Source organism: Lipotes vexillifer, unplaced genomic scaffold, assembly GCF_000442215.2.
Source record: "Lipotes vexillifer unplaced genomic scaffold, Lipotes_vexillifer_v1.1 scaffold236, whole genome shotgun sequence".
NCBI lineage: Eukaryota > Metazoa > Chordata > Mammalia > Artiodactyla > Lipotidae > Lipotes > Lipotes vexillifer.
Genome location: NW_006773295.1, coordinates 1871827 through 1898059, shown reverse-complemented (window position 1 = coordinate 1898059; position 26233 = coordinate 1871827). Strand labels below are relative to the sequence as shown.

At 45.1% G+C, this 26233-nt stretch overlaps 1 protein-coding gene across 1 annotated transcript in view; it reads left to right on the top strand.

Moving 5' to 3' along the window:
* The window catches only part of USP30 (ubiquitin specific peptidase 30), a 26511-nt gene extending 815 nt beyond the window's left edge, over window positions 1-25696 (top strand). Inside the window, exons 2-13 of the mRNA XM_007448230.1 lie at window positions 2027-2136; window positions 3282-3464; window positions 8963-9066; window positions 13795-13893; window positions 14641-14686; window positions 15812-15906; window positions 20780-20839; window positions 21360-21446; window positions 22229-22309; window positions 22405-22624; window positions 24104-24224; window positions 24976-25696. Of these exons, the coding sequence (XP_007448292.1) occupies window positions 2027-2136; window positions 3282-3464; window positions 8963-9066; window positions 13795-13893; window positions 14641-14686; window positions 15812-15906; window positions 20780-20839; window positions 21360-21446; window positions 22229-22309; window positions 22405-22624; window positions 24104-24224; window positions 24976-25240 (1471 nt within the window). The 3' untranslated portion in view covers window positions 25241-25696. The remainder of the gene's footprint in view (window positions 1-2026; window positions 2137-3281; window positions 3465-8962; window positions 9067-13794; window positions 13894-14640; window positions 14687-15811; window positions 15907-20779; window positions 20840-21359; window positions 21447-22228; window positions 22310-22404; window positions 22625-24103; window positions 24225-24975) is intronic.
* The last annotated feature ends 537 nt before the right edge of the window (window positions 25697-26233 follow it).

Sequence of the window (26233 nt, the reverse complement as noted above, 5' to 3'; positions counted from 1 at the left end):
TTCCTGCTAGGACCCCCAATAGTATGGGTTCTCAACCCTGTCAGGGTCCCTATGTCCCTTCTCTTATCCACCCTCCCTCGGGCTCCAGGCTTCAGAGCTGAGCAGTGTGGCTCCGTCCCTCCCCCCAAGCCCCCTTCCTGACCCTAAATGACTGAGACCCATTGCTCAGGTCAGCTTCCTCCCTCTGGAACTGGAGCAGTCTAAAGAGCTTATCATCCCAGGGTTGGAAGTCCTCAGTGGTGATCCTGTCCAGTGCCCCCATTCTGTAGTTGGGACACGGGCCTTGCAGTGGCCATGCCTGTGGTCCTACAGCTGAGCTGACAGCAGAGCTGCGGGGAGAAGCCAGATCTTTTCACTCCCAGGCCCCACTACTCTCCTCGTGCTGTGGGGTTTCCAGAGTTGGGGTTTTTCATCCATGCCCTACTTAGGACCTAGGCAGGCCCTCTCTCCCATCCTTTTGACATTCTGTCCTTCAATCTCCCCATGAGCTTCCTGGTTTGAAGCACAGACTTGGCAGCCCAACAGACATGAGTTCAGATCCACGCGGCCTCACGTGAATATACCTATCGTGTAAAAATCAGCACAATGTTGCATTAAGAAACTTCAGGAATAACGTTCATGAATGAAGCTGAGATTATAATACTTGATAATTGCAGCAGCTAACATTTGTTAAGCTCTTACTATGCACCCCATGCGTTAGCACTTATTCAGTCTTTACAATAATTCTGTAAAGTAGGTCTCACAATTGTCCCCATTGTACAGATGAGAAAGCTGAGGCTTAGAAGGTGCAGTGACGCCATAGGGAATAGCAGAACCAGAACTGGACCAGATTATGGAATTCCACTTTCTTAACCAAGTTCTGTGCACATTCTACCAACACTGTCTTGGGAGAACAAAGATTTATTTGAAATTCAGTCATCAGTTGTGTATCACATCAGCCATGACACTGGAAAAATGTTGGTTGTTGTAGACAGAGTTACTAGTATTACCAGTGGCTCTTCCCTGAGTTAATGTTGACTGAGTTGAGGTCAAAACAATATTCACATGATCCATATATTGGGATAAGAATATTTTAAACATATACAAACATATGTGTAGCTAACACATATATACAGGTATGTATTGCACAGATATATATAGGTACATATATTGGTTGCCTTATTTAGTGGAAATACATAACTGTGTATGAAGACAGTGTTTTAAGTTACTGGTGAAATTTCTTTATTTGTAGTAAAAGAATAACTTCAGTATTCGAGTCAAGCCTCAAATGAAGAAATCTGTAATTTAATAAATATTTAGAAGATCTTTTATACTATTGTATGCCTCTCCCTTACCCCATTTAATAACCTAAAAGATAAATCCATTTCTATATTTCTCCAGGTCCCAAGCATTCAATATATTATCAAGAACCTACTATGTGATCTAAATACTTGGAAACACTTGGGATACGTTAGTGTGTAAAACAAAGATCCCTGCCCGTGGGGACTTTGCATTTCAGTTGCGGGAGACCAAAAATAAACGTCGTGAATAAGAGAAAGTTAGGTTGGAAGGTGGTGAGCTCTGTGGTAAAAAGAAAAAGTAGAACTGGGTAAAAGGGCCACGAGTGCAGGTTCTAGTAGTTTGTTAGAAGTGAAGGGATGGGGAGGGAGTGAACCAAGCAGTGGGACCTGGGGGAACAGCATCTGAGGCAGAGGGAGCAGCAGTGCAGAGGCCCTGGGGTGGGAGCTTGGCTGTGGCCAGGGTGGCGGCTGGTATGGCAGCAGAATGAGAGGCAGAGCAGGAGGAAAGCCCTGGCCGGTGGGGCTCTGGGGAGGTTGTGCTCTGACTTAGGTTTTAAACCCTAATGTCTAAATGTGCTGATTTTCAAGACATAATCCTGTACTGTATATTACTTTAATCTGAAAGCTAGGTATTTGGCAGGCCAGTGGGTTATTTTGATGAAATGTTATTTCTGTGTACTTGTACCTGTATATACACATATTGCATTTGTGATGAGGAAAGACAGTAAACTTATTTTCTTTTTTAGATATAAACTCATGAAGAACTGGGGTGTTATAGGTGGAATTGCCGCTGCGCTAGCAGCAGGAATATATGTTATTTGGGGTCCCATTACAGAAAGAAAGAAGCGTAGAAAAGGTAAGAATGAAGCCTTTGGATCATGGTCTATAGACTGGACCCAAACTCTTATTGTTTAAAAACAGTACAAAAAGGGGAGGACATTTTTGGTTCTCTTGTATCTTCAATTTTGTCAATAGTACTTTCTTTTAAACAGAAGTTAATTTTAATGACTCATTATGTTATACCCCATAGTAAAAAGATTTATATTTCACCCCCACTAAGGTCATGAGTTTGAGACATGCTTCGTAATGAAAAATTTCAAGTGGCTTAATTGTCTAAGTGTTCTCATTGCTATGGCCATTGTGTTTTTCAGTTGTACAGCTGCCTAATTGTGTGACGCCTTTGTGCTCTCACTGAATAGCTGCTAGTCACTAGTAAATGTTTCAAGTTTGTTTCTTCACTAACACAAAAATCTGTTCCCTTATTTTTAAAAATACCCCCCTTTGTCAATGTTGCTCTACTTATACTGATTAAAATTCAGCCAAAATAAATAAATACATAAAAGGGACAGGTGTAGCAAAATGTTGATCACTGTTAAATCTGGGGATGGTTGTAACTGGGGTTCATTAGATACCTACTCTTCTTTTGTGCATGTTTGAGAACTCTCATAATAAAAAGTTTTTTTTTGTTTTTTTTTTTTTAATTTCAGCGGAAGAGGGAAGTATGTCAGATTTTGTTGATCTCTTTGCAGAAGGACTGATCAGAATGGCAGTAGTGGTGTCTTTCCCACTGATTATAAGAACAAAATCATTGTCCTGTGGGAACAGGAACAGAACAATTGTTTTCTTCTGTTGTGAGAAACATTGCTTTCTTACCAAAGAAGAGAGAGAGAGTGAGGGAGAGAAAGAGAGAGAGAGGTTACTAAGTGTTTCTGAACATTCAATGGAAGCCAGGCTGTGCCAGACACTCTGGTGCATTTCAGTAGTCACACGCGGCCCGGACTTGTCCTTCTGCGGCTTACGGTCTCCTGAAGGAGCAGTGGTAGGACTGGGCCTCGGCTAGGACAGGATGCCTGGCCCCCTGCTCTCTGTGGATGAGGACTTTCTGAGGTAGGGGTTTTCAATCCAAGGCCACGGTGCAGGAATTCTGGGTCCCAAATGGGAGAAGAAAAAGGAGATGGTCCAATGCGATGCGCTGCTCTCTTGTTCCCCCCACTTTTTTAGGGCTTGTGCCTGGCCTTGTCAACCTGGGGAACACCTGCTTCATGAACTCCCTGCTGCAAGGCCTGTCTGCCTGCCCCACCTTCATCAAGTGGCTGGAAGAATTCACCACCCAGTACACCAGGGGTCAGGAGGAGTCCCCCCGACACCAGCGCTTGTCCTTGACACTGTTGCATCTCTTGAAAGGTACCTACCTGGAAATGTAAAGGGCATGCTGTGCATTTTCAAAGCAGCAGCCCAGATGGCAGGCAAAAGGTTAATAGCCTTTATGTAGAAAAAGATCATACCTATCATTATGATAAAAGCACTAAGGGCCCAATAGATAGAGACAGGTATTTTTTTTTTAAATCAAAGCTGTAATCGTTTATTTTAAAACTTGTCAGTTTAGTAAAAGCTTTTTAAGGAAGGAGAAAAATCCACTTCCATTTAAGCATTTTGACTGTAAGAAGTGCTCTGGTTTCACAAACATCAAAGTTTAAAAAGCAAAAAGTGTCTTAGCCTAGGAAATAAGGTAATTCACAAAAGAAATAATACAGATTGTATTGAGATAGATACAGAATGCATCTAACAAACAAAATAAGCAATTTGGCCATCATCAAAGAAATATAAATAACATACTAGTGAGGTACCATTTTTTGGCCTGTCAGCAAATATTGGAAAGTCCACAATCCTGACCAGCTGTTGGGTGACACGTTCATAAATGCTGGTGGTGGTGCAACTTGGGGCAGCCTTTCTGGAAAACAGTGGAACCACACAGTAATAGCTTGCAAAATGTTCAGTACCATTTGACCAAGTAATTGGTGGACGATGATTTACACTAGCCTGCCGTGGAGTTCTTAGGGCAAACAAGTGTGGGAATGGCTCAATACTGGCCCCGAGCTTGGAGAGTCACAGTGTACATGGGCTTGGTAAAGGTTTTAGGAAGCCACCAATCTAACTTCATTTTGAAACCACTTTGTTTGACTGTAGAGCTGGGTTTCCTCCTGTAGCATCTGGACAGCCCCACACGCAGATACCAAAATCTGCAGATGCTCAAGTCCCTTATATGAAATGGTGTAGTGTTTGTGTATAACCTATGTACATCCTCCCATAAGCTTTAAATCATCTCTGTGCTACTTATAATACCTGATACAATGTAACTGCTATGTCAATAGTTGCCGGTGCCGAGCAAAGTCAAATTTTGCTTTGGGGAACTTTCTGGAATTTGTTTTCCTGAATATTTTCTTTTCTGGGGGCTGCACTGTGCAGCAGGATCTTAGTTCCCCGACTAGGGATTGAACCTAGGCCCCTGGCAGTGGAAGCGCGGAGTCTTAACCACTGGACCACTAGGGAATTCCCTTCCTGACTATTTTCAATCCTTGGTTGAATCTGAGGATGCTGAACCAGTGGGTATGGATGGCCGACTATCTGTGCAAAGATAGTCTGTGGTAGTGGGGGGGAAAAGGAAAGAATATGGTTATCCAGCAGTAGAATGATTCAGCAATCAATGGAATGTTGTATACCCATTAAGAATCATCTTTATGAAATGTTTCTGTTTTCTTTTTAATTTGGGAGAGGGCATAGGCTATCCTATTAAGTTTGAAAGAGTGGGGTACGAAATATGGTATAATTTTACTTCAGCCAAAGCAAAAAGTTCCACAGATAAAGGCTGGACAGGAAAAGCCAAAATGTTAGCCATGGCTATTTTGGCATGGTGCAGGTGACAGTTTAAAAACATGAAAAAAAAAAAAACTTTCAATAATAAGCGTGTATTACTCCCATAGTCAGAAAAATATTGGATTTTAAAAACACTCAGCTAAATATTGCTTCACTGAGGTATGATCTCAGCTTGACACAGAAACCTGTATGAAAAGTAAGTTCTGCTCTTCTGTATAAGAGGCAACTTGAAAGAAAAAAAAGGGGCAACTTGAAAATAATTTCTTTTACTGCCCTGTTAAAAAAAAAAAACATACCATCCCAAAGACTGTGTGAAGAACTGACATGTCCACATAGGTGTCATAATGTAGGGTTAGGTGTTGTCCTCCCATTATATCCTTCCTTCTCTGCTTCTGCTTCTCAGTGTCTTTTATTTTGGTTTTTAGAAATAGTTTTTCATTATATAAGTAATTCATGAGTAAATTCTTCTTGTTGAAAAATTAAAGCATTACAGATAAGGCTAAAATTCTCTTTATCACTACCCCAGTCCCGCTCCCTTCCTTCCTTCCCAAAAGTAAAAGATAAGTGTAACCTTCCAGACCATTTTCTGTGCATTTAACTATGTTTCTAAGTACCCACAGAAATGATATATTGTTTTGTTTTTTCATGACCAAATAACGTGATATGTACTAGAAAAATGGCCATTTCATTACTTGTAGCTCTATCTCACTCACCGTTTTTTTTTTTTCTTTTTGTGAGTTTACTGGTCTCATGTATTTTGTCTTCTGTGAACTACCAACTCATATCCTTTGCCCATTTTTAAAAATTGAGGTGAAGGGGCTTCCCTGGTGGCGCAGTGGTTAAGAATCTGCCTGCCAATGCAGGGGACACGGGTTTGAGCCCTGGTCCCGGAAGATCCCACATGCCACAGAGCAACTAAACCTGTGCACCACAACTACTGAAGCCCGTGAGCCTAGAGCCCGCGAGCCACAACAAGAGAAGCCACTGCGATGAGAAACCCGTGCACTGCAACGAAGAGTAGCCCCCGCTTGCTGCAACCAGAGAAAGCCCGTGCGCAGAAACGAAGGCCACATGCAGCCAAAAATAAAATAAATTAATTAATAAATTAATTAATTTTAAAAATTTTTGAGGTAAAATATTCATACTGTAAAATTTACCACCATAACCATTTTCAAGTAAACAGTTCTGTAGTATTAAGTATATTCACATTGTTGTGCAACCATGACCACTATTCGTCTCCAGAAACTTTGCATCTTCCCATATTGCAACTGTGTATCCATTTAAACAATAACTTCCCATTTTCCACTACCCCCAGACCCTGGTAACTACTATTCTATTTTCTATCTCTATGAGTTTGACTGTGTACCATATTTAAGTGGAATCATACAATATTTGTCCTTTTATGTCTGGTTTGTTTCACTTAGCATAATGTCCTTGAGGTTCATCCACATTGTAGCATGTGTCAGAATTTCATTCCTTTTTAAGGTTGAATATGAGTAATATTCTGCTGTGTGTGTATATGTATGTATATACACACTACATTTTGTTTATCCATTTATAGGTCAGTGGATGTTTGGGTTGTTTCCACCTTTTGGCCGTTGTGAATAATGCTGCTGTGGAGACTGGTGTACAGATACCTGTTCAAGCCCGTGCTTTTAATTTTGGGGGGTATAGACCCAGAAGTGGAATTGCTGGATCAAATGGTAATTCTGTTTACTATTTTGAGGAATCACCACACTGCTTTCCACAGCAGCCTTGGCATATTACATTCCCACCAGCAGTGCACAGATGTTCCAGCTCTCCACATCCTCACCAGCACTTGTTATTGTCTGTCTTTTTGATGGGTGTGAAAGTGATATCTCATTGTGGTCTTGATTTGCATTTCCCTAATCATAGGTAATGTTGAGCATCTTTTCATGTGTTTATTGGCCATTTCTAGGGGGGTTTTGTGTTGTTTTGATGAAACGTCTATTCAGATCTTTTGTCCATTTTTAAATTTGGTTTTCTGTATTTTTATTGTTGTTGAGTTTTAGGAGTCCCTTATATATCTTGGGTCTCAAGCCCTTATCAAACATGTGATTTACAAACGTCACACACCTTTACAGCTGCATAGCATCCATAATCGCAAGATATCCCGGTTTACTTAGCCATTTGCTTCTGGTGCCTTGTCTACATAAACAGGCTGCAGTGAACATCCTTGTACATGCCCATCGTGCACATAGGCACGTCTTTCCCTGGGGTAGATCCTGAGAAAGTCATACTGCTGGATTGTAGGGTATGAAAATTAGTAGACGTTGCCACACAGCATTGTAGGCAAAATTGGGCTGAAGGGGACATTCAGATTTTCCTTGGGAGGATAAAAGCTAACAGAAGGGCCGCCTGGGAATGTAGGAGGAAGAAGGAAGGAACAGTACCTCTCGTGACGGGTCTCCTTCATACTGGAGGGTAAAGGTCTGACCTCAGGGTTTATTTGCACTGATAACTGGCTACTGGCTGCCGACGCTGCTGCTTTTCCACTGCAGGTCACCACCCACGGCACGAGCCATGTTCTGAGAGGGGTGGCATTGGCAAAGTTCGGACCCTCCAGAGTCAGAGTCTGAAGTATTCAGAGCTATCTCTCAAGTTCACTGGCTGCAAATCAAGGAGGAGAAACAGGCTGGCTTAGTTTATCTGGAGAATCACTGAGCTCCCAGAAACTGCGCTGAGAGGGCAGGCTCCTGTATTTTTATCTCCTCTGCCCTAGCAGTACTGGCCCAGTGTGATATACTGGTCCATTATAATATGCTGTGGGACGGGGGATGGTCAAGATCAGGAATCAACAAGCTATGGCCCTTCGGCCAAATTTGGCCTACCGCCTGTTTTTTGTTTTGTTTTTTTAAATAACTTTATTTATTTATTTATTTTTGGCTGCATTGGGTCTTTGTTGCTGCGCGTGGGCTTTCTGTAGCTGGCGGCGAGCGGGGGCTACTCTTCGTCGCGGTGCGCGGGCTTCTCATTGCAGTGGCTTCTCTTGTTGTGGAGCACAGGCTCTAGGTGCGCGGACTTCAGTAGTTGTGGCACACGGGCTTAGTTGCTCCATGGCATGTGGGATCTTCCCGGACCAGGGCCCAAACCCATGTCCTCTGCATTGGCAGGCGGATTCTTAACCACTGCGCCACCAGAGAAGTCCCACCGCCTGTTTTTGTGAATACAATTTTATTGAAACACAGCCATGGCTGTTTGTTTACATATTATCTATGTAATATTATTTATGTAATATATAATATGTAATATTATTTATGTAATATATAATATGTAATATTATTTATCTGTCATCTGTGGCTGCTTTTTGTGCTACATGGGCAGAGATGAGTAGTTGCTACAGACACCTGCAAAGCCTAAAATGTTTACTAGCTGACCCCTTACAGAAAAAGTTTGCCAACCCCAATCTAGATGTAATATAAATTCATAAGCCCATCAGACTTTTATTTTTGTCTATTAGGCTTGATTCTACCTTGATTGAAAAGTAAACCACTCAGAAGACTGTTTCAGGCTGCCTCATAGAGCTTGATGTTTTGTGGTGATAATCAGAAACTCAAATGCAAACAAATCCAAGAGAAGGCCTTATGGCCACAGAAGAGAGTCCTGTAGAGAGGGGTTAGGGCAGTGAGTGTAGGGTTGAACCAGATGGTTGTTTAAAGGCCCTCCTGTCCCTCAGAGTTGTGAGTTAAAATCATTTTATTCACTACACATCTTGCAACAGTAAATTTATATTGATGATAGTAATTCAGATATCTGAAAGTCAGTTACTTCATTTAAATGGTGCAACCTCATGAAAAATTACATTCATTCGACAAACACAAAGTGTCTACTAGTGTACTAAGCATTGGGTAAGGCTACAAGGAAGAATAATGAAAGAGATACAATTCCAAGGTGAATTTTACAGTCCTTACATTTTTAATTAGCTTTGACACGTTGTGCTGTGCAGCTTTTCTGGTTAGTTGTCATGCTGGTTCACTTAATAACTGTGCTACCTTTTTTGTTCCCAGCTTTATCCTGCCAAGAAGTCACTGATGAAGAGGTCTTGGATGCAAGCTGCTTGTTGGACGTCTTAAGAATGTACAGATGGCAGATCTCTTCGTTTGAAGAGCAGGTGAACACAACATTCAAAGCAGGTTTCCTTGGAGAATCTTTCCCACTAATGAGGTGGGGCCTGAGCTCCAGAAACAGCTGCATTGCTGCAGCGGGAAGAATAAACGCCAGCATTGACCTTGCAGTTGTCTGACCTGCGTGGACATTTCTGTGACATTTTAGACAGCCTTAGTGTCCCGAGACCAGATTGTGAACTTTATTCCTGCTCTCGCAATCAGGGGAGAGGGAAGGTTCACAGGATAGGGCATGAGCACACAGCTGCCAAAGGGAAAATCTTTTTAGTTCCTGAGTGACTTTGCATTTCAGTGGATGGTGGGGACATCTGGGGCCTATTAGAGAGAAGCAGGTGGCTTTACCTTAGAGGCTCAGAGGTTTGGGTGAGACTCTTTTTTAGACTATACCTTCATTAAAAAAAAAACACCAGTCTTCGGAGGCTGGCTTAAAGTGGCCGCAAACCTTGAGCAGCCGTCATATGCAGTCCCAGGGCCGTCCTTTAGCCACTCCCGCCCCCCTTTTCCACGACTACAGTTTCCTTGTCTTCTTTGGTACTGGCCACCCTCCTCTTCCCCAGAGGACGAGGCTGAGGCTGAGAGAGTGAAGCTCTAGGGACCAAGAATTGCGCTTCCGTTGGTGTACACTTCCGGCGGTCCAACCCCACCGCCACATTTCCAGGCTGGCCCTGGCCAGCGTTGGGTTGGCTGCTTCTGCCTCCCCCAGGGAGCCCCTGGACCAGACCCCCTGGGCTCCCAAAACTGTGGGGCTGAAGCAGGAGGCATGTAAAAACGGAGAAGTGAGGCGGAAAGGCTTCCTCTCTCCCGTCGTCTTTAGAGATGATCTCTGTTTCCACTTTCATCTGAAGCCATGTATGTGTTACTTAAACACAACTTTGAGAGTATCCTATACGTTCTTACAGTACACTTCTCAATTGATCCATTATATGTTGAAATATTTTTCCATTTAGAGAATACTTTTTAAATCCTCCTCTGGTAAGTGGAATTATTTAGCTACATTTTACATTTCTCTAAACTGAGACAGTGACTGAGATTTAGTCCTTAACTCAGATACCTGTCAGCTGAAAAAAAAAGCACAACCTCAAAGTTGAGAATTAGGTTTTCTTTGACAGACGTCCCGAGGGCTTAAGCCCGGGAGGCAGCCTCTCAGATAGCTCTGAGGGACTGCTCCCAAGAGGTAAGGGAGGAGCAGGATATATCAAGTGTTTGCAAAATCAACAAAAACAAAAACAGGTAGTCAGAACATCAGAAGATTACTGTTAATTAAAGAAAAAACAGACATGTCAAGTTAATGAATTTAGCATTTTTCTGTGTAAGGGAAGATGCAAGGGTCTGAGTTCATTGAAATCATTCCTTCGAGATGCCCCTTAGCTGTCTAGGGCCGGTATCCTGCTTTTCTCCATCTTGAATCCCCTCAGAGGACACAGCAGGGGGCGGCTGCAGGAGCCGATGGCTTGGTGGCCAGCAACGTCCTTTGTTTACTGATATGACAGGCGACATTCTTTGCTCACATTCCTTTTCTAAGCCCTGCTCTTCTGTCAAGGACCCACTTAAGTCCCAGTTGCTCCTGGGGAGTATTTCCAGTGTCTGACACTGAGCCTCAGAGTGCCGTAGTATGTGTGGGAAGGAGAAGCATGTCTGTCTCTGGTTCTGTTCCTCTTTGAAGGTACCCAGAACATCTAGCATGGGGCCTTGTCCACACCTTCACTATTAGTGATCTGGTCATCCAACCACTTTTCAGTGTCTAAAGCTAGAGCTGTGGGGTGCTTTGGGCCAGGTATGTGAATTATCTGATTGAATCCTCACCACAGCCCTGTAAGGAGTTACTGTTACTATCCCCATTTTACAGATGAGGACACTGAGGTTCAGAGCAGTCAAGTGACTTGCCCAAAGTCACACAGCTATTTGAGTGACAGAGCCAGGATTCAAGCCAGTCTGACACTAAAGTGGCTGCTCTTCAGCTCTTCGGTGATACTGTTCCTTTTCTCAAGGCCAAGTAATCACATGACTGACGGTGACAGAATAGGTTTTGGATCCGACGCCATCCTGTCTTGGGATTTTTCTCTGTGGTGAACCCTTGCTCATGCTTCATGGGCTGGCCCAGATGCCTGGTCTGTCAAGGTTCCCCGAGCCTTGCAGGAAGAGGTGATCCTCCCTCAGCTCCATGTCCAGGGCTCACTAGTCATAACAGGGCCATAGAATTGCACTGCTACATAGTAGCAAGGCTGCCATGTCTGCCCCTGGGTTGTGAGTCCCTGAGGGCAAGAGCCTTGCCTTACTTACCTTAGACTCTCCATCACTCTCTCGCCAGCTGCTGGTCATAGCCTTAGAGGGGATTCATTTATACGTGCAACAAATGCTTATTGAACGCCGGCCTCGGGAAGGGCCTGCTGAGGGCGCTGGGTGGTAGCAGCAAGCGTGACTTGCAGGGGCCCTGTGCTCAAGGAGCTCGAGGTGTAGTGAGGGTGGGGCTGCAGACCATCCGCAGGTAACTTTAACATGTGCTAAGAAGGTGATGTGAGAAAGTGCGGGGAGGACGGGCGGTGAGATGAGAGGAAAGCGGCAGGGGGACTCCTTTAGAGGGAGCGGCTTCTCTAGGGACCTGAGGTTTCAGCTGAGACCTGGAGACTAAAGAGGAGCGAGGCCCAGGGTGCTGTGGGCGCAGCGTGCCAGCCGGAGGAGCAGAGGCGGGGCAAAAGCCTCGAGCAGCTGCAAGCACATGAGAATTTTTCATTATTGAATTCTTAAGAACGCACAGTTTTTAGTGGCATCGTAGAATTACCTGCGTGTATGTCAGAAATACACCACTCACTGGGGGTCAGTTTGCAGGCTGCTATCAATCCCAGGTTGTCTTTCTGCCTGAATCTCTAGTAGCACTTTTGGTTATTTTGTTACAATAAATTCTCAGCTGTGAAGTCACTGAGGCCCTGGGAGTGAGCCCTTGGAAGTTGTTGGGACTTCCAGCCTAGCCGCCCCCAGGATGTTGTCCCATCCGTGCCAGTGGGGCCCTGTGGCTCCCGGAGGGCAGGGGGGCAGGGGGGGCAGGGGGGGCAGTGGAGGAGAGAGGCTGTGCGGGCTGCAGGGCCTGGGAGGCCGAGGGCTGGAGCCGGGCTTCTGCTCTGCGCGCAGGGGGCGCCACTCGGAGCTTCGGCAGGGGACCGCTTTGGCCCGACCTAACATGTGAACAGGACCACGCTGGCCTCTGTACAAGAGGGGTGCAGGGGGGCAGGGCGGGAGCAGAGAGAGGAAAGCATGGGCGGCCATGCAGACACCCAGGCCGGGGAGGGTCCGGCTCAGGCTGGGGCTGAGGTAGGGCAGATGGAGAGACCTCAGGGATTCAGCGGGTGGTTTGGAGGGAGAGCCTGCGGGGCCGCTGCTGAATGGCCGGGGGTGAGGTTAGGTCAGGGAGGGCTGGTGACGGAGGGTTCCCTGAGGAGCCCTGAAGGATGAGAGAGAGGCGGCCGCGTGAAGGCGTGAAGACCTGGGCGCAGGAAAGACCCAGGTCTGAGGTGGGAGCCGGCTTGGCGCATATCAGGGAGCAAGAGAAGGCCAGGGGCTGGGGCGCGGCGGGGCAGGGAGAAGGTTCTGGGGCCGGGGCGTGTCAGGGCTGGCCAGCCAGCTAAGAAGGGAGCCATTCACCGCAGCAGTGGAGGCCATCGGGAGGTTGAAAGCAGAAGAGAAAAGTCATTTGCCTTTAGAAACAGATCGCTCTGGTGACTGTGGATGGAGCCAAGAGTGGCAGCCCAGTGAGTATCAGCCGCATCAGAGTTCAGGGGGGACGGGCTGCCCATCCCAGGAGAGTCGGGGTGGCTTTGGCTTTTGGGGAGAGGGGCGTTTGAATTGATCCTTAAAAAATAGTCCCCTGCCACATGAGGCAGCAATTCTGCTTCTGGGTGTACGCCCGAAAGAGCTGAAAGCAGGGACTCAGATATTTTGTGTAGCCTGGTTCACAGCAGCATCATTCATGACAGCTGAAAGGCGGAAGCGGCTCACCTGCCCATCGATGGCTGATGGATAAACAAGATGTGATAGGTGTGCATAGTGGAGTATTACTCAGCCTTTAAAAGGAAGGAAATTCTGTGCTACGTCATAGATGAATCGGCATATTGTGCTAAGTCAAACAAGTCAGTCACAAAAGGACAGATACCGTATGATTCCACTTATCTGAGGATAAGCGGAATTCATAGACAACAGAGTAGAACAGTGGGTGCCGGGGGGTGCGGGGGATTGGGGAGTTAGTGTTTAGTGGGCGTGGAGTTTCCATTGGGGAAGATGAAAAAAGTTCTGAAGATGGACGGTGGTGATGGTAGCACAACAGTGTGAATGTGCTTAATGCCAATGAGCTGTACACTTAAAAAGCTTAAATTGGATGAGTGTTTTACCACAATGCAAACAAAACAGTAGTCAGGTAGAGCAGAGGTCAGAGCCATCTCAGTAAAGCTAAAACACGCTCAGAGATGGCTCAGATCAGCGTGAAGCCTGCCCACCCAGCATTCATTCCTTCTCTCTCCCCTTGGGCCTCTCAGTTGAGGGCCTTTACTGGTGAAAATGTCTAGGATGTAACCATTTCCATTTAACGCACTGGGCCTTGAGAAGGTGGGAAGCAAATTCTGCCCACCTTAGCCACAGGGGATCTTCCTGGTGGTCCACACAGGGGTGGTTCTGATGTTGCCGCGGCCTCTTCGGGCCACTCTGAAGAATGCTTTGCCCTTTGACAGGACGCTCATGAGTTATTCCATGTCATTACCTCGTCTTTGGAGGATGAGCGGGACCACCAGCCCCGGGTCACACATCTGTTTGACGTGCATTCCCTAGAGGTAAACCATTAACACACTCAATGCAATGAATGCAGTCTGTGCATATTGAACAGGTACAGGGAATACAAATGTAATTTTCGTGTAACTTTAAACTCAAAAGTAAGATTGGATAAAAACCCAGTAGTGGGAGTGAGGCTGGTGGAGGGTCTTAAACGTCACATTTGGCAGTTGGTGACTTTGGTTAGAGATGTTGAGCTCTTAAAAAATGATTCCCTGCCGCAATTTGTGTTGGGCTTGAGATGAAAGAATGTATTCCCCCCCCCCCATTTAATACAGGAGAAAAAGGAGCCACAGGAATGCTAAATGAATCTTATTTCTCTGGCACATTATAAATGTTAGGGAGTTGATAAAAGTTAATTAGTAAAAATGGGGGAGTATTCCGGAGAGGCAGTATGTTCAGTTGCATTTGGTGAAGGAACAGGTACAGTAACCAACCAGAGAGCATAATTAAGGCCCCTTTTAGGAAGCTTGGTTTAAAGTTGACTTTGAGGGACTTCCCTGGTGGTCCAGTGGTTAAGCCTCCGTGCTTCTAAGGCAGAGGGCTTGGGTTCGATCCCTGGTCGGGGAGCTAAGATCCCACGTGCCAAGCGGCATGGCCTAAAAGTAAAGAAATATATAAATAAATAAAGTTGATTCTGAACTGTGCAGTCAGCACAGAAACTTGTGAGATTTAAGAGTGGGGTGAGGGTGGGTGATCAGAGAGATTGCAGTAGGGTTTTCAGCCTCTCTCTTTTTCGTCTCCTACAGCAGCAGTCAGAAATGACTCCCAGACAGATCACCTGCCACACCAGAGGTAGTCATTTTCTGTTGAACTGTAACACGTGAGATGTGTACTTTTTAGAAATGACAATAATTTGCTTTATGTTTTCTAAAAATAATGTTTTTTCTGGTGACACCCATTCTGACTTGGAGTGTGTGTGCTTGAAAGGAACCTGTGTTTTGGGAACAGTTTTAAATTAAAATGTCCCCCTGGTGAACATCTTGAATTGTTCCATCACACCCGAGCCCTGCTCAGTTTCCTCTGAACGGACTTATTTCTCCCTCAAACTAGGGTTTTTCTTTACCTTCTTGAATTGGTCCTCTGGTGAACTTAATAAGCTGAAACTGCCGTGTCCTCAGCATTTACACTTTGGCCAACTATTCCTGCAAATGATCCCTTCCTCCTTAGAAGGAAATTATTGTTTTCTTAACACTTAAAAAAAAAATGACGTATCAATTCCTTTGCACACTGGTAGTAATGAGGACAATTCTCTTTGGGGTCCATACCGTGTGCCAGGCACCGTAATATCTCATTTAAGCCTCCCAACAGCTCTATGAAGTTGGCGGTATAGAGGATAGTGGGGTCATAATTATCCCCATTTCCAGCAAACTGAGGCTTACAGGGATGAAGTCTCTGGCTCTGGTCACATGGCTAATAAGCAAAGCCAGGACCCAGCCCAGGCTGGCCTGACCTGGAGCCCGTGGTTCCAACTAGCACACCACGCTGCTGTGTTTATTCCGCTAGCCCCAATCCTGTCCCCCGGAAAGCTCGCGTTTTTCAGAACTTGCTTATTCTGATGATTTCAGAAGTTTATCTCACTTTATGGAATGTTCATCAGTGGTATCATTCTTGTGACATCTCAAACATTTGAAGCAAATGTTTGTAAAAAGACATTATCAAACACAAATTTCTTTTTTAAATGTGGCTGTACCTATTATATAGAAACCACATTTAAGGACCTGTGTAAATTCTCCTGTGAAGGGAACTGGTTGTCTTTTTGATGGATTTCAATAAGGGAAGCTCTTTCAGTTTCCTTTTCAGGAACTTTTTTTTTTTTCTAAAGAAGGTGTGTCTACCACATACTAAGAAGGGGGGTGAATTTTGAGGTTGGTGCCAGAGGGCTAGAGGTGGCCTATCCAAAGGTGTTCTGTATTCCAGGGTCACCTCATCCCACATCCAGCCACTGGAAGTCCCAGCATCCTTTTCATGGAAGACTTACTAGTAACATGGTCTGCAAACACTGTGAGCACCAGGTAAATACAATACCAATACTTGATATTTTCTGGCAAGGTTTTCTTTAAGTTAAGATTCATGGGGCTTCCCTGGTGGCGCAGTGGTTGAGAGTCCGCCTGGCGATGCAGGGGACACGGGTTCGTGCCCCGGTCTGGGAAGATCCCACATGCCGTGGAGTGGCTGGGCCCGTGAGCCATGGCCACTGGGCCTGCGCCTCCGGAGCCTGTGCTCCACAACGGGAGAGGCCGCAACAGTGAGAGGCCCACGTACCGCAAAAAGAAAAAAAGATTCATGAAGGATCCAGAGCATGAGGACTGACATTGGTGTCTGGCTTCTGTGATTTTTCTGGGGTCTGTAGGCTTGGTGGACCGACTGCCCACCCTTGGTCAGTGCTGACATATCAGTTGATTCTCAGATGGCATTTACTGTACCAAGAGCATCAGACCCATTGTGATTGGCAGGGTTTTGAGTCCTAAGGTTGGATCTATATCCATGGTGAACACAACAGATTCTAGGGCTGGTTTTTTGGGGTGTGTGTGTGTGTGTGTGTGTGTTTAGCTTTTGAGACTTAAAATTTTTATTATGCAAAATTTTGAGCATGATGCAAAAATAGAGAATTGTACAACTGTCACCTCAGTCAGTTTTAGAATATTTTTCATCACCCACCCCTTGCTCCCGCACACACAAAAAAACCACCCCTGTACCCATTAGCAGTCATTTCTCTTTTCTCCCCACACTCTGTCAGCCCTAGGAAACCACTAATCTACTTTCTGTCTCTATATGTCTATTCTGGACGTTTCATATAAATGGAATCATATGGTGCTTTGAGACTAGCTTCTTTCACTCAGCATAATGTTTTCAGGGTTCTTCCACATGTTGTAGCATGTATCAGTACTTGATTCCTGTTTATTACCAAATAATATTCCATTGTATGGATAGATCACATTTTGTTTATCCATTCGTCAGCTGATGGGCATTTGGGCTGTTTCCACTTTTGCCTTGTTTCAAGTCTTAAGAAACAAATATTTGGTGTTTCGTAATTAAGTATGATGTTATCTTTGAGTTTTCATATTCTCCTTTTATCACACTGAGAAAGTTCTTTTCTATTCCTAGTTTGCTGAGAGTTTTTATCATGACTAATAATTGGATTTTGTCTTGCTTTTTCTACATATATTGAGATGATCTTTTTTTTTTCTTTTATTCTGTTAATATGGTGAATTACAGTGATTGATTTTTCTAATGTTAAACTACCTTTGTGTTTCTGGGATAAATTTCATTTTATTGTGATGTCATTCTTTTTATATATTACTAGATTTGGTTTGCTAACATTTTCTGAAGGCTATTCGTGTTTTATGTTTATGATTTTCTTGGAATGTCTTTCTCAGGTTTTATTATAAGTGTTATGCTAGCCTCATAAAATAAGCTGGGAAGTATTACTGCCTCTATTTCCTCAAGGTCTTTGGGTAATATTGGTATTGCTTTTTCCTTAAGTGTTTGCTAGAATTTGTTTCTTTTTATTTCTTTAGTTCTATTTTTGCTGAATTTCTTTTGAGACTCTGGTATGAGACACATACACATGAATTAATTATGATGAGTTGACTCTTATTGTCATTATAAAATGTCCCTCTTTATCTCTAGTAAGACTCCTTGTCTGGAAGTCTATTTTGTCTGTTTAGTTTCCATCTAACTAGTGTTTCTATGGTATGTCTCTTTCTGTGCTCTTATTTTTTTTGTTTTGTTTTGTTTGTTTGTTTTTTGCGATACGCGGGCCTCTCACTGTTGTGGCCTCTCCCGTTGCGGAGCACAGGCTCCAGACACGCAGGCTCAGCAGCCATGGCTCACGGGCCCAGCCGCTCCACGGCATGTGGGATCTTCCCGGACTGGGGCACGAACCCGTGTCCCCTGCATCGGCAGGCGGACTCTCAACTGCTGTGCCACCAGGGAAGCCCCTGTGCTCTTATTTTTGACCTATCTTTTGTCTTTGTATTTAAAGTGTGGCTTTTGTAGAGAGCATATAATTGGGTCTTGCCTTTTTATCCAGCTTCCTATCTGCCTTTTATTCGGTGTGTTTAGTACATTTACATTTAACGTAGGTATTTATAGGGTGGATTTAGGTCTGCTGTTTTACCGTTTGTTTTCTACTTGTCGCATATAGTTTTTGTTTCTCCGGTCCTCCATTCCTCCCTTCTTTTCGGTTAATTGAATACTTTTTAGTATTCCACTGTAATTCCTCTGTTAGCTTTTTAGCTACACTTTTTTTACATTTGTGTGTGTGTGATTACATCATGCAATGTTAACTTATCACAGTTTATTTAGAGTTAATATCATATTCCTTTGTGTAAAATGTAGGAACATTGTGAAAGTATAGTTCTGTTACCTCATCTTTTGTGCTTTGTCATATATATTATTTACATGTACATACATTATAAACCCCACGACACTGTCATAAAAATTTTTACTCTAAACAGTTATATGTGTTTAAAAGAAATTAAAAGAAAAAAATTTCACGTTTACCATTTTCAGTATTCCTCAGTGCTTTCTGTAGATCCAGGTCCATTTGATGTTTTTCTCCCGTCAGTCTAAAAATATTCCTTCAACATTTCTTGCAGGTCTGTTGACAAATTCACTTAGATTTCATTTATATAAAAATGTTTTTGTTTTGCCCTTCCTCTTTTTGAAGACTGGTTTGGCTGTGTATAGAATTTTGGGTTGATGGTGTTGCTGTTGTTTTAGTTTGGTTACATTTATGTACATTTATGCTTTTCACCAACTTTGAACATTTTTTTGGCCACTATTTTTTTCAAAAAAATGTATGCCCATTCTCGACTTGTTAGTCCATTTGATATTGTTCCACAGGTCACTGAGGCTTGGTTCTTTTTTCTTCAGTCTTTCTCCTCCGTGTCCTTCAACTTAGATAATTTCTATTGACCTATCTTCAAATTTACTGTCTGTCTTTCCCATCTTCAGCCTCTGTTTGCTTGCCCAGTGAATTTTTCATTTTAGTTATTGTTCCTTTTAATTATCTATTTCTTTCGGTTCTCTATAATTTCCATTTCTCTGCTGAGATTCTCTATTTGTCCTCCGCTAGATCTGAATAACTCTCTCTTCCTTTATGTCCTTGGGCATATTTCTAATATACTCCTTTAGGGTCCTTGTGCTAATAGCACCATCCAGGTCCTCACCTCCTCTTCCCTCCACACCATGGCTCACACTTTCTTCTTTCTTTGTACTGTATGTCTAATAATTTTTTAATATTGACACCGTAGTAGAGACTCTGGATTCTGGTATGTCTCTCTGAGAAATAATGAATTCTGTTCTAGCAGGCGGTTGCCTTGGCTGAGCTCAAACTCCAAACCCCCTCTCTCCAACACTGGGCGGCAGAATCTCTGCTCAGCTTTCTCAGCCTCCAGCCGCAGCTTCTTGCTGAGTCCCTGGAGTCTCTTCCGTGTCTGTGTGCTTTAGGGATCAGCCATGGAATAAGGCAGGGCTTATACACAGATTGTAGGGCCTATCCTCTCCTGGCTCCTCTCTTTCTGGGATTTCCTCCAGCCTCTGTACCAGCCCTGAACTCTGTCTTCTGATACCTTAATTCTGTAAGACTGCTGCTTTTTCCCACCCAACACTGAACTGCATGGATTACGGGGTACCCTCAGGCAAAGAAGCCACACAATGCAAATCTCACCCATGGAGGTCCTGTTTCTCCAAGAATTAACTTCTCCATTTCTGCCTGCTTTTGGTAGCCCTCCAGTTGTTCAATTTGTTTTGTTTTGGTCCAGATTTTACAATTGTTATGTCAAGGAGAGTTAGTCTAGCCAACGTACTGTGCCATAATCGAAAGCAGGAACTCTTTTTTAAAAAAATAAATTTATTTATTTATGTATTTGTTTTTGGCTGTGTTGGGTCTTCGTTGCTGCACGCGGGCTTTCACTAGTTGTGGTGAGCGGGGGCTACTCTTCATTGTGGTGCGCGCGCTTCTCATTGCGGTGGCTTCTCTTGTGGAGCACGGGCTGTAGAGCACAGGCTTAGTAGATGTGGCACATGGGCTTAGTTACTCCACGGCCTGTGTGATCTTCCCGGACCAGGGTTCGAACCTGTGTCCCCTGCATTGGCAGGCAGATTCTTAACCAGTGCACCACCAGGGAAGTCTGAAAGCAGGACCTCTTCACCCTGTTTTATCATTTGTTGTTTTGGGGCTTTTTTTGCAGTTAATAATATAACGTGCACATCTTTCCATATAATTATGTGTAGTTCTACTACACTATTTTTTTTTTTTTTTTTTGCGGTACGCGGGCCTCTCACTGTTGTGGCCTCTCCCATTGCGGAGCACAGGCTCCAGACGCGCAGGCTCAGCGGCCATGGCTCACGGGCCCAGCCGCTCCGCGGCATGTGGGATCTTCCCAGACTGGGGCACAAACCGTGTCCCCTGCATCGGCAGGTGGACTCTCAACCACTGCGCCACCAGGGAAGCCCCTCTACTACACTATTTTAAATATATAGTATTCCATTCTATAATATATGGACATGATATAATTTATTTAATCATTCCCTAGAATTTTCACCCATTCACATTTTGCCATCATAAATGATGCTGTGATAACCACATCCTTGTAGTTATATTATCCATGGTTATTTCCTTAGGATAGAAATCCCAAAATTGCTGGGACAGGTAGGCTATTGTATAGTTTTTCCAAGATATCCTTTAGTATTATTGTAGTTCTTATGTTTACAAGGTTGTTCTTAATAGAATTTGCTTCTAGGTAAGTACATTATGTTTGACTATGTTGCTGTTGGGCATGTAAATATTAAACTGTTTTATAGGCATATATCTTCCCATCTATAAAGCTTTGAATTGAACCTAAGTCCTTTCTGGTTTTTCTGCAATATGTGTTTCAGAGTCCCGTTCGATTTGATACCTTCGATAGCCTTTCACTAAGTATTCCAGCTGCCACATGGGTATGTACTGATCTGTGGTTTACTTGGGGTCTGTTTTGGAGACATTTGAATCTGAAAGGGCTTTGAGACATTTCGTGTAGCTCAGCTACCACACATGACTCAGACACATGGTTGGTTGAACCCATCTTAGTTTTAATCTGTGGTACCATGGCCTGTCCTGGGGGGAGAAGGTGGGCATTTTCTCTCTTGCTGCAGAAATTTTGGCTTTTTTTTACACACACACACACACACACACACACACACACACACACACACACACATTAATCTCAAATTCAAAGCTATCTACAAGAACATGGAAGCCCATAATTTTCTGCAGTGTTATGTCCTCATACCCTTGAATCCATCCATAAGAGCAAATCCAGGATGCTCTGGGCTCCCCATTTGTTCAGGAAACACCCAGTTGTGTCTGTGAAGCTTCACTGCCTGCCTAAGCAGAATAAAGCTCTGGGCTTCACACTGTTAATAGTTTCAGTCTAGCTCTCCTTGAATTGTAATCATGAATGTTCTTCTTGTGCTGTAGGGTCATCCACTGACCCTGGACCACTGCCTTCACCACTTCATCTCGTCAGAATCCGTGCGGGATGTCGTATGTGACAACTGTACAAAGGTATGGCTTTAACCCCAAGTGCCATTTCCTGAGCCGGCCCACGTGTGCTGATACAGCGCTTCCCACACCGTCGGCCCTGAGCTCTGCCGACTACCCCCAGAGGCTCTCTGCAGCCACAGCCACGTCCATCTAAGTTGCTGAGGAAATTGGCAGCCCACGGACCAAATATTTTTCCCAGATGAGTTTGGTTTCATCCACAAAATGTTTAAAGAAAAAAGTTTGAATGCCATGCTTTGAGGTGGGACAGGCCTGCTCCAATTCACTGCAGTCCCCTCCGCACCCACCTGTTTCACATCTGCCTCAGCTGAGCGACCTGCCCAACTCCCCCGAGCAATTAAACATCACCCTCTGAATTAAGAGGAACTGTGGGGGCCAGAAATTTTGAAGACAAAGAACGAAACAGATGACATGCTAGTGTCAGTTTCAGTGCGGCCTCTTTACTTCTTTTGCCTCCACGGTCACCATGAGTTAATGACTAAAAGAGTGAAGACAACTCACAGATAATTGGGCAGCTGAGTTCCTTCAGCGGGTGGACGTCAAGTGCCCAGTGAATGCACTTGTAACGCCAGCGAGACCCACAGCTGTCCCTAGGGGTCCTGTTTCAAGAATTTCTGCAGAGGGACTTCCCTAGCGGTCCAGTGGTTAGGACTCCGTGCTTTCATTGCCGAGGGTGTGGGTTCGATCCCTGGTCGGGGAACTGAGATCCTGCACGCTGCGCGACGCTGCCAAAAAAAAAAAAAAAAAAAAAGAATTGCTGCAGAGACATGTTTCCTTTATTTCAGATTGAAGCGAAAGGGACGCTGAATGGGGAGAAGGTGGAACACCAGAGGACCACATTTGTCAAACAGTTAAAACTAGGGAAGGTGAGCCCATGCCGCATGCCTGGCCGGCTCTGCTCCCGAGGGCCCCCCGGGTCCCACTCCCGACCTGCGGCTCTTTCCGTCTCTCCCACCCGCAGCTCCCCCAGTGTCTGTGCATCCACCTCCAGCGGCTGAGCTGGTCCAGCCACGGCACACCCCTGAAGCGGCACGAGCACGTGCAGTTCAACGAGTTCCTGATGATGGACATCTACAAGTATCACCTCCTCGGACACAAACCCGTTCACCACAGCCCTGAGCTGCACAAGAAGGCAGGGCCTGCGCTGGAGCTGCAGGACGGGCCAGCAGTCCCCAAGCCAGGTGCCTGCCCGAGGGGCCAACGCAGCTGGAATTTGCGGGTTCCTTGTGCCACAAGGGCCAGGCTCGCCCGACGGCTGCTTAAATTCTTGAGAACAGCAGGATTGGGGGTGGGAGAGGAAAGGTTTTGTAAAAGAGGTTTAAATGATACAGTCATGAGATGTCTAGTTTTTGAAAACTCTCTTACAAATGAAAAACTATAGGCAGGAAAGCAAAAGGTTGCTTTCTGGTCTTCGAAGTGACTAAACAATAATTGGCTCAACTCATTCCAGTGAATTTCTTCTCTTTTCTTCTCCCAGTACAGTCACCTCGTTTAGACAGGAGCTGTGGGGAGGAATGTCCTGGCTGAAGGTCCCTGAACATCTTATTTGGGTTGATACTTCTTTGCTGAATTGCTTTTTGTCTGATCCCGTTACCATCCTCCCTTGAAGCTAATTATTGATCGGGTCCCAGTGAAGCCAGGTAGCTATTATCACTCTGTCTCACTGAAGAGAAAACCGAGGCTCCCAGAGGCTGATTTGGTCCAGGGGCAAACAGCAGATGGGGGATCTGGTACTGGAATGAAGTGTCGGGACAGTTTTTGTTTTGTTTTGTTTTGTTTTTTGGCTGTGTTGGGTCTTCGTTTCTGTGCGAGGGCTTTCTCTAGTTGTGGCGAGCGGGGGCCACTCTTCATCGTGGTGCGCAGGCCTCTCACTATCGCGGCCTCTCTTGTTGTGGAGCACAGGCTCCAGATGCGCAGGCTCAGTAGTTGTGGCTCGTGGGCCTAGTTGCTCTGCGGCATGTGGGATCTTCCCAGACCAGGGCTCGAACCCGTGTCCGCTGCATTGGCAGGCGGATTCTCAACCACTGCGCCACCAGGGAAGCCCCGTCAGGACAGTTCTGTAAAGGTGTTGTATGTAATATGTTCAGTTCTTTGTAAATGAGGAAAACTCACCGACTTTCAAGGCTCCAAGCCTGAACTCACCACCCGTGTGCCAGGACTGTCTTCTCTGCACCCCAGACTTTCCCCACCTAACACCCCTTACTACCATTATTCTTTCCTACATCCATTTGTGTGGCCTGGCAGGACATCATTCACAGGGAGTCCGAGCTTTGTCCTTTCTCAGAAGATCAATAGTTTAACATTGGGAGCAGCTGGGGTGGGAAGAGGGCCCAGTTTCAAATCCAGGACCTCCTTGCCCTGGCTTCCTCTTCTCCCTGGCAGGGGTGCAGGTCTTTAGCAAACAGGGCTGGGAATCTCAGAGACTCACAGAGTTGTCAAAGTGAGCAGGAGGCTAGGAGCTGGGTCCATTTTTCCTATTTGGGGATTAAAACAGGCAGAGACAAAAAGGAAGTTTTATGAATCAGCATAGGACAAAATCACGTATCTGTTCTTCCTCTGTAGCCTTACTGGGCAGTTTAATTTCAAGCTAATCCAAAGCACGTCTTGTTTACCCAAAGCTGCTGCTCACTTTCATTGCCTTTGGCCTTTTTCTCTTGCAGTTCGGAGTCACCCGGGGGGCCCCAAAACACAGATTTTCATGAACGGCGCCTGCTCCCCATCTTTCTTGCCCACGCTGCCAACCCCGATGCCCTTCCCCCTCCCAGCTGTTCCTGACTACAGGTGAGCCACTTTTTAGACGCATATACCTCATTCACTGATGGCTTTAAAAATAAGAATTATAAAGTCCATAAAATGTAAATGTTATTGTATGTGTGTATACATGTACATATGTATGAAAGTATGTACATAGAATATAAAGAAAGAAACTTTTAAAATTTTGGGGACACCACCTAAAGATAGATCACCAGTTAAATCTTTATCTTCCACTCTGTAAAGTTGTGTGTGTGTGTGTGTGTGTGTGTGTGTGTGGGTGGGTGTGTGCACGCATATACTACACAACATACATACACTCACAGAATGGACAGTTTACCAGGCCAGTAAATACAGGTCTCTATTTCAGTGGTTGCATAGTATTCAGTTGTATAGCTGTATACAGCTATACAACTATATATATATATTATATATAGCTGTATACAGCTATATATAGTTGTCAGTCCCCTATTGTTGAACATCTAGGATTTTTCACTCTTTGCTTTTTTTTTTTTTTGCTGTACGCGGGCCTCTCACTGTTGTGGCCTCTCCCGTTGCGGAGCACAGGCTCCAGATGCGCAGGCTCAGCGGCCATGGCTCACAGGCCCAGCCGCTCTGCGGCATGTGGGATCTTCCCGGACTGAGGCACGAACCCGTGTCCCCTGCGTCTGCAGGTGGACGCTCATCTACTGCGCCACCAGGGAAGCCCTCCTCTTTGCTTTTGCCTCTAAACCTTCCTTGTTGTATTTGTAAACCACTGGCATTTGTTCCTACCGTTCAGCTCCTCCACGTACCTCTTCCAGCTGGTGGCAGTTGTTGTCCACCACGGAGACATGCACTCGGGACACTTCGTGACCTACCGACGGTCCCCGCCTTCAGCCAAGAACCCTCTCTCCACCAGCAACCAGTGGCTGTGGATTTCTGACGACACTGTCCGCAAGGCCAGCCTGCAGGAGGTGCTGTCCTCCAGCGCCTACCTGCTGTTTTACGAGCGTGTTCTTTCCAAGATGCAGCACCAGAGTCAGGAGTGCAAGTCTGAAGAATGACTCTGCCCTGGCCCCGAAGCTAGAGCTGATGGCTCCGTCCAAGCTGTGTGCGTGTGCGTGTGTGTGTGCTGTGGTGTATATGTGCAAGCAGCCCCACTAGAGTCCTGCAGCCTTCTGGCGTGTTCTAAGAGCAGGCTCCACACAGGAGCTGGTGGCCCCGATTCAAATGAGGTCAGGCTCCCCGCACAGCTCTGCCCGTGCGCACCAGGGCAGCGGTGCCGGGCTAGGAAAAGTCATTGTGTCTAGAGCGTGTCTTGTCACTCACCTGATCCAGGTAATTAAAAGAAACCAGACTCCAGAAGGCACCTCTTTTAGATTCTGATACATTAGGTGTTCTCAGAGGGGAGTTAACTTTGTCTGATCCTCCAGTGTTTCAGCATAGATCTTTTATTTTTAATAAGCAGTCCCATAAAAATGGTTGAATTAGTGAAATTACTAAAGGCAACAACTTCGAAGAAAAAGTGCCTTTCACTCTCAATTGCTTTCGTAGCATGTCCCTTCTGGAAAATACACCTCATCTGGGAATCATATAAACAATTTTTGAAAAGCTCTGTACCTTCCAAAGTTACTGAATGGAGAGCAACAGAACAGTTAAAAGACTGCCTGATGCACACCCGCCTTCCCCTTTTATATGTCTTTTTCTAAACTTTCGATTCTTTATATGTAGTAAAAGTTCATGTGCCAAATCTGTCCCTCGGGGAAATTCTTTCTCTACTTTGTCAGTTACAAGTGACCAGCTTTCTCTTTGCTGTTATCTTTTGTATCCTGGACTCTGAGGTGTGATTATCGCATATTATATAACTGTGTGAACAGCCAGAACACCTACAACTCCTCCGCTCTGTAGAAAACCCTTTCTCACACAAGGACCCCACGGTAGACAGCTGTTCTCATCTATTTATTTATTGCCCATGAAGAGCTCCTGAGGTTTACAGGTGGAGCCAGGGGCTGTGTCAGAAAGACAATCCTGGCCTCCATTTGAGAGCTGGATTCTGA